The sequence below is a fragment of the Sinocyclocheilus rhinocerous genome, unplaced genomic scaffold (genome assembly GCF_001515625.1).
Source record: "Sinocyclocheilus rhinocerous isolate Xijiao unplaced genomic scaffold, SAMN03320098_v1.1 scaffold249, whole genome shotgun sequence".
Taxonomy (NCBI): Eukaryota; Metazoa; Chordata; class Actinopteri; order Cypriniformes; family Cyprinidae; genus Sinocyclocheilus; species Sinocyclocheilus rhinocerous.
The window spans coordinates 1,041,156-1,054,404 of record NW_015666483.1 but is presented as its reverse complement, the minus strand read 5'-3'; the positions used below and the strand labels follow the sequence as shown (position 1 = coordinate 1,054,404).

Below are 13,249 nucleotides of genomic sequence, written 5' to 3'. Positions count from 1 at the left end.
TGTGATTTCGGTCCTTTGTATTAAACTATGCATACATACATGATGCTGTTTTGTTTATAGTTGTTTAAGCAACTTAATTATAATTGATTTATAAACAATATTTTAAACACTATGCACTTTTTTCACAGATAGTCATATCATCTTATGCTTTGAATAAACGTGCATTAGTAATATTTTGCTCGATGCGCCCTCTTGTGTCCTCAGGAGAGAAGCCAAAAGCTTTTCTTCATCCTAACTGAAATTATGCATTTTAAATTTGAATATAATTTGAATTTTGATAATATTTAAATAAAAAAATGTTCAGCCTTTTTGACAGCCCTAATACACACTGTTTCTCAATATTTAATAACAGCTTCAGATGCATAATATTTTCATCTTCAAGCAGGATACACAAAAAGCATGTTCAATTCAGATGGTTGTCGTGGTAATAAACACCGTAATCAGCAACCGTTCGCGTGTCAGAATTTAATGCGCATCTCCTATATGAAAAGCATTTTAGGGGGCCCAAGGCGGTCACCTACCTTTGCCTAATGGGTAAGTCCGCCCCTGACCATTTACAAAGTCTGCATGTGTATGATGCCTTGTTTTCTGAAGTCTGTTCAGTTTGTAGTGTCGTGTAGTGTAATGCAAATGAACACTGCCCCAACAAAAGCAACATCCAAAGACTGCTGCCATGATGATGAGGTAAATGTCCTGGCCAGCTCTAAAATAAGTGTACACGGTCATTTTGTATTTCCTAATGTTTAAACCTGCAAAAATAAAAAAATAACAACTTGCCTACATTTTATGGACTTAATATTACACACAAAAAGTTTTTTTTGCCACCAACCAGTTGTTTTCAGATGCAGTTGTTGGTTACCAGCCCTCACATGTAGCATCACCTGATGTAGAATGTAGCTGCTCTAAGCACAACAAACCTTTAGATACAGATGGATTGGTAGGGTTTGTGATGAAACACGACAGGCAGGCATGGAGAGGGCAACGAAAAGCCCGGTTCAGAGGTACTGTGGGTCCATGGCTGGCAGCACACTCCCCATGGTAGAACTTCCCACATCCTGGAAGCATACAGCGCCTGACGTCCTCACCCAGGCTCTTACAAGAAAAGCAGGAGTGTATACCTAGTAAAACATTCACAAAACCAGCTGTCAAAGAGCAGTAAAACTACAATTATGTCAAGACTTTTTAAAATTGTTGATGTGTGAATTATGAAGCCGACTCTTACCAGACGTGCACTCATGACATAAAAATGTCCCTGTAGGAGGCTCGTTCAGGCCAGTGCATTGTAGATGGAACGCCCCACAGCACTGCCCTTCACAGAGAAGGAGGTCTCCCTGCTTCTCACATGCCTTCAGAAACAGACGGTCATTGAGGTGTGTTCTAATATACCGTGGCTATCAGATGAATTTAGTGAAGTAACATTTTAGATGATTGGATAAATCAATTTGCTAAAACATCCTAAGATCACTCCCCCCACTTTTAGTCTTAAATATTGTTAAAAGTTATCTAATGAAAAATGATATTTGACACTGTGGCTGTCTATGGTTAAAGTTGGCTTGAAATTAAAATATCCCCTATTTTCTAAATGCATGTTATAGATCTTACTGTGAATAATCTATCCATGCATTCATCCATCTATGTTTAATTTGTATTATTCTTAATGATAATGTCTCTGTTCTCAGACCTCTCTCTGCTAATGGATGCTGGACTTCTCCAATCATTTAGTCCACATAAATCCCGGCTCTTTCTTACAATTGCCTAGAAGCTTGCATTCAGATCTGCCTCCATTTAAGTCCCCAACCTACATTTTTTACTTTCTTTGATAATCCATTTCACATGAATGTACATCATAATACAAAGATCTCTTTCTACTTTTTGTTTCATCGCAGCTTTAAGCCTATGGAAACTGCTCCACATGGAATAAAAATACAGGTTATTGTCAATATTATGATAATTCAGTAATTTTTCTTTTATCTTCCTTTGTTTTACTACTAACAATAATTGTTAGCTAAAATAAACGCCAGTTCGGTATGGGACAGTAGCTATTACGATAACTATGAACTTACAATAATCATTTGAATTCTATGCTAACTGTAGTATGATTGTATGTGTTGCTATGTCAATAAAATAAATAAAAGGTAGACAATAAAAGTTAAATGATAAATAGTAATAATGATAATTGCAAAGTCCACATAACAATAAATACTTTTTTTATTTTCAGAGCAATTTTTTTAAGCTGATTAACAAAAAAAAAAAAACATTGACAGCCATTTTAAATAATATTTTAATGAGCTTAAGCATTTAAAGTGGCAGATGACATAACTGTTATTGTCTCTTGGTCTGGACACAACTATAGTTCTCATTAACACACCTACCTGACACACATTCTCCTTGAGTAAAGTGCTGCCTCCTTTCTCCACTGAGAGCCTTTTATCAGAGACTCCTTCATCGGATTGTGAATTTTCTTCTCTTTCAGAACACAAGCCATAACTAGATTCAGCCATCTGAATGAAATGCCACATATTCAGGTTAGTTAAATAAGAGAGCATTTAGGAAGGCTGATTTAATTTTTTTATTATTTGTATTGTGTCACTGAATAATGCATTTCAATCTATGTTCTTAGAAATTAGATTTATTTTTTAATCAAACACTTTTTTTTAATTAGACACATAATGCTGCACATGACTGACATGTAAACAGATTATGTGAGAAGCTACGGTAGTTACAGTGGCCAGTTTATAATGCACACCTTTCTAATATTTTTGGCCAAAGATGATGTTGTTATGGTATCCACCTGTTAAGCATGCCTGTGTGCTCTTGCTGCTGTATGATTGGCTGATTACAAATTTGCATTATGAAGTAGCTGTTTATGTATTCCTAATAAAGTGGCCACTAAGAAACAACAGAAGTATAAGACTAGTTCATTTTACTGACCTCTGGTTCTGAGCATTTGAGATCATCTGAACCATCCTCGGCTGATTCTGGGTTAACTGCATGAGGAGAAACTTCTGTCTCCATCTCTGTGCATTTTAGGATTGGGGCAGTTGGTGTGTCGACTGACTCAAAAGACAGCTTGTTCTTACTTTTTGATGATTGTTGTCCCATCCCTTCATTTACAACACACATTAATTCAAAAGACAACCAAGGTACCAAATAAAATTGCTGAAATATGAAATTACTGTTTACACAAATGTTCAGTGGCAGCCTGTCTAAAATATCCCTGCTTTAGATTTGAGACATCTTGTTTCCAAAAGATTATTTGAGATTCAGGCTTCTTCACATTTCCAACATCAAAGGAAGAAAAACTCATGATTTGACATAACTGAATATAATTCACTGATCACAGGCATTATAAAAGTCTCTTCTAATATAACTTCTACTACTGAACTGATCTTAACCTGAATTAACTTGCTATTAAGTTTATCAGTGTCATTTAACACATCATTTGGTGGCAATGGTCTCCATGAACAACTTTCAAGAAACAGGGTCCTGGAATTGTCTCTGGTTGTCAGCTATGCCCCAAAATAATCATGTTAACTTTATGATTTTAATAAAATAACAAACCGTTTCGAAAGCTTTTAAATGATCATACCTGAATTTGCAGATTGTCCAGATGAGCAAATCTTCTGTGACTTCACCTGTGAATGATAATGCTATTAGTCCAATTTTCCATTCATTAGACTAAGCTGTAACTCTTTAGTTTAGGGACCAATTCTCACTATTAGGCTGATTTAATTTTTTTATTATTTGTATTGTGTCACTGAATAATGCATTTCAATCTATGTTCTTAGAAATTAGATTTATTTTTTAATCAAACACTTTTTTTTAATTAGACACATAATGCTGCACATGACTGACATGTAAACAGATTATGTGAGAAGCTACGGTAGTTACAGTGGCCAGTTTATAATGCACACCTTTCTAATATTTTTGGCCAAAGATGATGTTGTTATGGTATCCACCTGTTAAGCATGCCTGTGTGCTCTTGCTGCTGTATGATTGGCTGATTACAAATTTGCATTATGAAGTAGCTGTTTATGTATTCCTAATAAAGTGGCCACTAAGAAACAACAGAAGTATAAGACTAGTTCATTTTACTGACCTCTGGTTCTGAGCATTTGAGATCATCTGAACCATCCTCGGCTGATTCTGGGTTAACTGCATGAGGAGAAACTTCTGTCTCCATCTCTGTGCATTTTAGGATTGGGGCAGTTGGTGTGTCGACTGACTCAAAAGACAGCTTGTTCTTACTTTTTGATGATTGTTGTCCCATCCCTTCATTTACAACACACATTAATTCAAAAGACAACCAAGGTACCAAATAAAATTGCTGAAATATGAAATTACTGTTTACACAAATGTTCAGTGGCAGCCTGTCTAAAATATCCCTGCTTTAGATTTGAGACATCTTGTTTCCAAAAGATTATTTGAGATTCAGGCTTCTTCACATTTCCAACATCAAAGGAAGAAAAACTCATGATTTGACATAACTGAATATAATTCACTGATCACAGGCATTATAAAAGTCTCTTCTAATATAACTTCTACTACTGAACTGATCTTAACCTGAATTAACTTGCTATTAAGTTTATCAGTGTCATTTAACACATCATTTGGTGGCAATGGTCTCCATGAACAACTTTCAAGAAACAGGGTCCTGGAATTGTCTCTGGTTGTCAGCTATGCCCCAAAATAATCATGTTAACTTTATGATTTTAATAAAATAACAAACCGTTTCGAAAGCTTTTAAATGATCATACCTGAATTTGCAGATTGTCCAGATGAGCAAATCTTCTGTGACTTCACCTGTGAATGATAATGCTATTAGTCCAATTTTCCATTCATTAGACTAAGCTGTAACTCTTTAGTTTAGGGACCAATTCTCACTATTAACTAATTGCTTATTAGCATGCATATTACTAGCATATTGGCTGTTCACTAATACTTATAAAGCACATAATAATGCCTTATTCTGCATTACCATATTTAAGATCCCTTAATCCTACCCCATACATTAACTTAACAACTACCTTACTAACTATTAATAAGCAGCAGGTAGGAGTTTATTGAGGCAAAAGTAGTAGTTAATAGTTGGCTAAAACAAAACAAAAAACTAGACTACAATTGCAAGATTTTTTTTATAACAAATATTCTTTATGTAGTTATCTATCAAAGTAAACTTTCTAAAATAGTTATAGTTTAAACAAGTACCTTTCTTTTTGGCACAAGATTTGGTTCAGCTTCTATGGAGCTTTCCAGAATCTTTTTGGTGGGTTTCCGTTGTCTCTTTGTGCTTAGACACACACCATCACCTATTTAAATTATGAAAAAATAATTTCTTTTGACTGCTATTTGTGTTCTGATAAAAAGTACTGAATATGGTTAGCCCTAAAAACAAATTAAAAAGCAATAAAAAGTGGCTCTGGCTTGCAATAGGTCTACACTGTAAAAAAAAATCCCGTAAAATATACAGTAAAAAACCGGCAGCTGTGGAAAACGGTATACTACCGTAAAATTTATGTCCAATACATGTAATGTCCAATACAGTTTTTCACCGTATATAGTAGGGGAATTTACCGTTAACCATTTAACAGGTTTTTACTGTAGCATTTTTACAGTCTTTTACCGTTAAATTCACGGTCATTTTTTACAGTGTACATATGGCCAATGCAAAAATAACGTGGCAGAAATGTTTGAGAAATATCAAACTATTTTCTAGAAATATCAACTACTTTCAGAAAGTGCTACTCACCAGTGGCTATAGCATTTTGTTTTTGAAGCTCCTCCTTATGACAAATTTCAGCACACGGTGATGGGATTGTTTCTGGAGGTGGAGTAAGAGTGTCTACAGACAACACCTGCCTCTCTTGACATGGCGTGGGATTTATTGAAGGAGTGCTCCGAGACAGGTCTTCTGGAGGAGGAGTCTGCAATTCTGGCAGGGGCCTTGACACACCTTGTTCTGTCACCTGAGGTTTCTGCATACTTTCGCCAGATGTTTTCTCCACTGGGCCACTGCAGTAATTGTTTTCAACCTATTCAAAAGTTTAAAAAGTTGCCAGAATCAGAAGTAAATTACAGAATACAAGAAAACTTCCACATCCAACTTGATTAGCTAGCATAAACTGAGCTACCTTAGTAAAGGACTCAGGTTTCTTTTTTGCTTTCTTCTTAGTGGAAAACAATTGATCGTATTCCTCTGTCCATTCTATGAGTCTTTTGCTAGGTTTTCTAATACGTTTGCATTCTGTGAAAAGCACAAACATTTTTGAGCCCACTTTAAAATTCCACAACTACATATTATCCTTAGATGATGTTAGCATGGATTACATTGAAATTTTACCTGTTGGGATGTCATTTTTTTGACAGTTGCCTTGAGTATTTTCAGATGCATTGATTGTAGTTTCCTTCCCAGGCACAAATGGACAAGACTTATTTGTATCACCCACCAAAATGTCACAATTTTCTGAGGGTAATTGTTCTGTTTCTTGAATACAAGTAACTTTGACTACATTTAACGCTTTGTCACTGACTTGGTCAAATTTTTGCCAACGCTTTTTAGGCACATTAGCCGAGAACTTGGTGTCTGGTTCTTCTGAGGGCGGATGGTGCTCAGATACCAGTTTGTCAAATGTATCTTTTGAGTGGATATTTGCTGTGATCTCAGTGGTTTTCTTTTTTGAACAATTTTTTTTGCTAGGTCTTTGAGTATTTTTTGACACAGTAGAGGTTAGCTGAATTTCCGGGATCATATTTGTCCCAGACTTTGGTTTCATCTTCTGTTTTGATGGAGTTTTGCCCAGTTTACATTTTTGTTGATCCACTGTGTTTACTGTGTTCATCTCATCTTTTACGTCCAGAATCAGTGATGGCTCCTCTTTAATAAGTTCATTTACGGGTAACGGTTCTATTACCAATGTGGTTCCATCTTTTTCCCGGCTATCGTGCATATCCTTGAGCATCATTAGGAATGTGCTAAACTTATAGTTTGCATCAGGATGAAATGACAAAGGCTGGCCACTCTGTTCATTTGCTAGTGATTTGAAGGTTATTTCTTTCATGTTTTCCACATCTTCCATCTTTAAGCGCAAAGATGAAGTAGAACTAGAAGATGAATCGGAAGCATGACTCTCTTGTTTGCATTTGGATGAATGAAAGGCAACAGGTGCTTGAGATATCAAAGAAGCTTCATCTTCAGATTTGACTAAATTTGCGTCATCTTTACAACTCAGAAGATCCGATGATAACTGGGTGCGTATGTTACTTTTTGAGTCCACTTTCAGATCACATCTTGCTGTAGTTGGCATCTTCTGTGAAGGGACATAGTTGTCCACATCTGTTGTTTCAGGCATTGTAACAACAGAAAAAGATACACAATTCTCTGTTTCGACATTTGATGCTGACTCTTGGTTTACCAGTTGTTTCTTCATCCACTCAGCCTCCTCCATCGCCTTCAGTGCTCTTGTCATCAGTCGACTACTTGCTGGAAGGCACTTCACTCTCCTATCGAGAGCTTTCCTGGCTTCTGTAGATAGATGTTCAATTACGGTGATGTGATTGTCTTTGGGTTTCATGCTTGCGGAATCTGGCATCTTAATTTTACAAGATACCTTCCCAAAAGAACAGTTTACAGATTTAATGCCAGCACGACTAAGTCCCCCGTTGACCTGACCTTTCCCTGTTTTGCTAAACCAAAGGCCACCCTGGTTCTCCACGTTCTTCTTTACTTCTTTGTCATTTGCAATGGTTAGTTGACTTGAGGTTGAGTTTGACTGATTATTAACAGCGCAGTGCTTCGAAATTTGCTCAGTGCTTTTGGGACATCTTCGGATCTGTGGTACAGAATCAATGTCAGAGTAGGGACTGTCCAAAGCTTCCATAATCTTATCCTTCTCACAAAGAAATTCCTCCGATTTTTTTCTTTTTCTCTGTTTCTTTTTGGTTTTAGACCCCTGATTATGTGGTAAGGTGTTCAGATGGTCTTTTTGTGTAACTGTTCCATTGGTCAGAGGACTAAAGTTGGGTAATTTCACTGGCACGGACAATTTGTTTTCTGTGTTATTTGAAGTTCCTTCAGAGATTGTTTTGGTGAAGTCTGAGCAGGGAGTGGTGACCCTTGGCTTCTCCAGGAGAAGTGCTTCTGCTTCAACCACACTAGCTCTCCAAGAGTTCAGAAAACGCTTGGGTATCTGCAAAGTAACCCAAGAGTAACAATTTCACAAGGGTTTTAAAAAGGTAATATCAAATTTAAAATATCAATATTTAAAAATAATATCCATTTAACTGAAAGGATGTTTCAGAAATTACAGAGTGTCTGGTGTTTTCATCTTGTTGGCGTCCACTTCCTCGCACAAAAGGGAGATTGTTAAACTGATATCCACCCACAAATATATGAGTAGATCGCTCAGGGACCCATGCCTGTTCTTCAGGTTCCCCAAATGTCTTGAGGAAATACTGACGATTGGTCCTATTTGGTGGCTCTGAAACATAATCGCACAAAGAAATGTAAGGAAGGACAATTTGATTTTTCTAGATGGATTATGTGAGGGCAAAAGCCATTGAAAAAGTTGAGAATATGGTTCATAACGTTAGGAATGGGTGTTCTGTGGTTTTATGTCTTCTGTGTTACTGTACTTACCTTTAATTCTGTGGTAAACTCCCTCAACTGGGTGAACAGTCACCTGACATGGCCACCATGGTCTACGGTTGAATTTAGCCCATATTACTTCGCCCTCCAAATATTTCACTGGTGGTAGAGCCTTTGTTTTCATTTTTTTTGTCTGCTGGTAGACATCATATATAAATGAGTTTAATTTACAGCTGAATATTTTCAGTATCACCTTCAAAAACATTTTTTTTTTTAAATATTTCATATGATTCATTCAGAATTTTAGCATATGCATTTTATGAGAATATATCTCTAAGTTATTATATTAGTAAATACTTAATTTTTTCTCTCTCTCTGGTCAAAGACCTGCCTATGCAAGAATGCATATGTATGGTCAGACTGAAAATACAAAAATAAAACCACACAATTATTGCTTAATGGCATTTGATGCAAAATATATACTCTCCCAAAGCATAAGAAGAGTTTCGAAATTGTAAAAATGTACTGCTCTCTAAGCTAATATAATGAAAACTGTATCAGTTTCTAAGATTTTACATGTTCTCATTTTTAAGAGCTAGTGCCACAGTTGATTGTAGTATGAGGAGATATCTAAAATATTGGTAGTGGTTTGATGTTGGGGATGGTGGGACAGAACCAGAACTTGCCATTATAATCCCAGCAGACCTGCTCACAAGAGAAGAAAGCCCACAATCACTTGTAGACTTGTCTTTAAATACAGCTTCTTGCCCCAGAGATGTGCGGGCATTTGAAATTTTGTTTCTAGACTTGACATCCAATTTTGTCTTCAAATTTGTAGTTGTTGTATGTTCTTTCGTTGAGCCACATGACACTCTTTCCAGTTGAGACTCCATCTCTGGATCCATAACTTCATCCTCATCCTCATCTTCAAACAGTATTGACTCAAAGTGCAGTCCATTTGCAAACGGACTGGATGAGTCCAGACTAAAATCAGGGCTGGGTGGGGACGTGCAGCTGTCAGTCAAAGCTGCATCCATTTTGAGACGGATGTGTCAATAACTTAGTCTGGCTACCACGCCCCCTGAGTTCCTTGTGTGCACACTGTCCCATAAGCCTTGTAGGTCCCTGTCAGGCAGAGGCAGGTCCTGATTCTCAAAGGTCAGATTTCTAAGGCTTCTCTAGGGATGATAAGTGAGTAAGCTTTGACTCTTAGACTTTAACCATTAGACAGATGAGACAGGAAGGTCGAGGGTTAAAGCCAAGTGTCTGTCTGCTGGTTGGTGATGTTTTCCATGTACTTTCTAGTGGATCAGGCACCTGTGGACAGGTACGGCAATGTGTTGCATTACAGAGAGTATGCATATGTGGGCGAATCATAATGGCACTGCTTCATTATCTGAAAAACAAATTTGTATATGCATATAAACATTCACTTCATCTCTGTGTGTAAAAAACAATTAGTGCTTAACAATTCTAAAATGCTGATAATAATACACACCACTCAAAAGTTTTCACTCAACTGACTGAAAAACCTCTTAAAAACGCATTTAGATTTAAAAGGTTAAGCTTAAATGCTTGAAATTAGATCAGCAGACAAATATGTGTGTGCTTTTGTGAAAACTGTATCAAAATTTGTATATATAGTAAGGTATAGTAGTAATAGTAAATGAAAGTTGCCAACAAGTGACCAGCTTTGTTGTTTACATGTTTATGTCTTTTAACTACATATAAAATATATAATTAATTTATGTTTATATAATGACATATTTGCACGTGTTTATTAATTATTATGCTGGAAATGTTGGGCTAAGATCAGGACTTTGTCTCGGCTATTCCAAAACATTACATTTCTTCTACTTGAACCTTTCAATGGTAGACAAGCTACAAAAGTAGTGTTTAGAGCAGTGGTCTTGCCGCAGGAAAACTTCCTTATTCATTTTAAGAGAATTCATTTTTCTGGTATAAGGCAGAATTCATAGTTCCAACAATGATGGCAAGACGGGCAAAGCAGCCCAAACCATTAAACTGCCACCACTGTGCTATACTGTTGGGATGCCATTCCCATTATTGAATCAGTCTTTAGTTTTCTCCACATGTAATAGTTCATTAAAACCAAAAAGCTCTATTTTGGACTCTGTCCACAAAATATATTTCCATTAGTCTTCTGGCTCATCCACATGATATTTGTCAGGTAGCATTGTTCATCTCGTTGAAGCAATAGCATCCTCCTTGCATGTCTACCTGATGGTGGACTCACAAACCTTAGCCAATGTCGTGAAGATCTTTAGATGTTACCTTGAGGTTCTTTTTGACCTCCTTGAAAATTATGTCCTGCTTTTGGAGAGACTTTTGTAGTCGACCAATTCTTTGTAGAGTAAGAGTGTCTATTTGGATTCTGTATAGATTTTTGAAACCCCACTCCTCCCATGTCCATATCCTTTCTCCAAAAAATATTTACTCCAGAATCATTTTGCTGAACAAATAAGTGGAATATACAACATGAGCAAATACAAATATTTGTTTGTAATTTATTTAATTGGATTATACTCATATGGAGATTTGTTTACAATGTAGGTACATTTTATGTTGAAATAAAGAAATTTCTTAAGCGTTCACAAAGTTTCTAGCGCGACTGCACGTTCGAAGCGGATTAATAACGTACAGCTTACTATTCCTAGTAGGGGCAGTATAGGATACCATTTCGAGCATACTCCATAACACAGGAACGCAGCAATGAAAGCGGGGGGCACATATATGACAGAGCGAAGATTGAACTCTGACTGGCACAATTCACATGAAGAAGTACAACATGATGAGATGCAGTAATGACATACATGTAAAACTGGCAGCGCTGGGCTCATTGTCACGCGTGCTAATCTCATTAATATTTATATGATATTATATGAATAAAATCTCTTTCACGAACAAACATCAGCACGAGTTCACAGAGTTACATCGGTCTTCTTCTTAATATTTCGTTATTTTAAAACATACAAAATGTGATGCCCACGGAAACACCGATGGAATCTTACCATTTACATGTTGGCCAATGTCACTGATATTGAAAACTCTTCGTTTGTGCGCGTCAAATGACCTTTTTCCCCAAATTGTGAAAGTGGATCAAGAAAATCCCAGCCGCAGCTGCAGTAGTAGGCCAGAGAACCTAAGAACACATTCATACTATCATCACTCTACCCCTTCAATATAAAAACACATCAAACACATGCATTATAACACTCACACAGAGAGGAACCTTTCCAGTGCGCGATGTCTGAGTCACAACGTACCTCTTGGGTTACGATACGGACGTTGTACTTTTCATTTTCAATGATTATGGTTTCCTTGCTGTCGACCTGCCCCTGGTTCTGTTTCAAGTCCGTGACTGTATGTGGCTATGAACAGCAGCCAATCGGCACGGCAACCCAACCCCCTGTGAGAGGAGCTCTCCTCAACTCCTGTGCTTCACTTTATCCCAAAATACAATTATACATTTCACAAAACGCTCAAATGTACGTTTAATCTAACATTTGGTGTCCTATTAATAATATTTGACCACTCCCTTGCAAGAAACTGAGCTCTTGTACCGAGCTAATAACATTTCTACCCTCAAGTGGTATTTTCCTTAAATCCTATATAATCCTATTCTGAAATAAACCTATGCATTTAACACAAACCCGGAAACACTCGGAACCGTATGAAAATACGCGATTTTATTCAAGTTCAGCGCTCTTGATCATTCAAGATGGAGTCTGCCGTGTGCTGACACAGGCCACAAAGTGTTAAATTTCGATTTGAAGTAGGGCTTTATACATTCTAGAAGTTGTGACTCGTTTTCAAAGACGCTTTTTCGCATTAGAGTTGATTAAATGTCAGTGCGCGTTAAGATATACACGTGCGTTCAGCAGTGCAGCGCAATAAACAATGGCATAGTGGTATATACATTTGTATATAAGAGTTTTTTTTGTAACAAACAAGGCATACAGAAATACCGCATGCAGCGCAGCACAAAGCACTTCTCTGTTTCATTCAATCACATTTCTAACATATGAAAATGACATCGAACCTGTGTTGATCCTTATATTATTTGGACGTGTAAACATGTAAACGGCGCATTTGTTTTCCTGCTCTGCCGTTTGTTTTATTTTTTTTCTGAGAAGAGGGAAAATGGAGGAGTCCGACACCATCTCGACGTTTGTGGCCGAGCTTAATCTCGTGTGAGCGTGTGAATGTGACACTGGAGGGATTTAATGCGACGAGCAAACAGATTTAGGTACCGTTTAAATACGTAACAGCGAAAAACATATCTGGTGCTTAGCAACATGTCTGTTCCAAATCCTGCACAACTCAAAACCTTTGCTTAATAGTCCCGTGAGGTTTATTATAAGGGAGGGCGTGTTTGAGGCAAGGGAACCGTTATCATGTCGACAGACGACGTCGTTAAAGATGTTTCTCGCTAGCACCTCAAAAGGTGATTTGCGAAAGATGTCAAAATTAGTGTGGAGCTGAGAGAGAAAGTGTTTCAGCGCTGTCTGTGGGCCTGCTGCTTTCCGCTTCGCCTGAACAGCGCCGCACCTGACAGAAAAGACACCCGAGCTACAGTAAAGTTTCCCAACCTCGCTTATAACCTATGTATGATCGTATTGTTTCTCTGGCAATTTTAAAGCG

General features: G+C 37.2%; 1 protein-coding gene across 1 annotated transcript in view; it reads right to left on the bottom strand.

Annotated features, from left to right (window-relative positions):
• LOC107732327 (histone-lysine N-methyltransferase, H3 lysine-36 and H4 lysine-20 specific-like) overlaps positions 1-11,961 on the bottom strand; it is a 21,853-nt gene extending 9,892 nt beyond the window's left edge. Inside the window, exons 1-14 of the mRNA XM_016543610.1 lie at positions 11,872-11,961; positions 11,617-11,747; positions 9,271-9,980; positions 8,636-8,777; positions 8,305-8,477; positions 6,341-8,186; positions 6,132-6,244; positions 5,750-6,032; positions 5,209-5,309; positions 4,758-4,803; positions 4,100-4,272; positions 2,373-2,501; positions 1,223-1,346; positions 918-1,118 (exon numbers count right to left, since the gene is read on the bottom strand). Of these exons, the coding sequence (XP_016399096.1) occupies positions 918-1,118; positions 1,223-1,346; positions 2,373-2,501; positions 4,100-4,272; positions 4,758-4,803; positions 5,209-5,309; positions 5,750-6,032; positions 6,132-6,244; positions 6,341-8,186; positions 8,305-8,477; positions 8,636-8,777; positions 9,271-9,621 (3,682 nt within the window). The 5' untranslated portion in view covers positions 9,622-9,980; positions 11,617-11,747; positions 11,872-11,961. The remainder of the gene's footprint in view (positions 1-917; positions 1,119-1,222; positions 1,347-2,372; positions 2,502-4,099; positions 4,273-4,757; positions 4,804-5,208; positions 5,310-5,749; positions 6,033-6,131; positions 6,245-6,340; positions 8,187-8,304; positions 8,478-8,635; positions 8,778-9,270; positions 9,981-11,616; positions 11,748-11,871) is intronic.
• Positions 11,962-13,249: the final 1,288 nt, after the last annotated feature.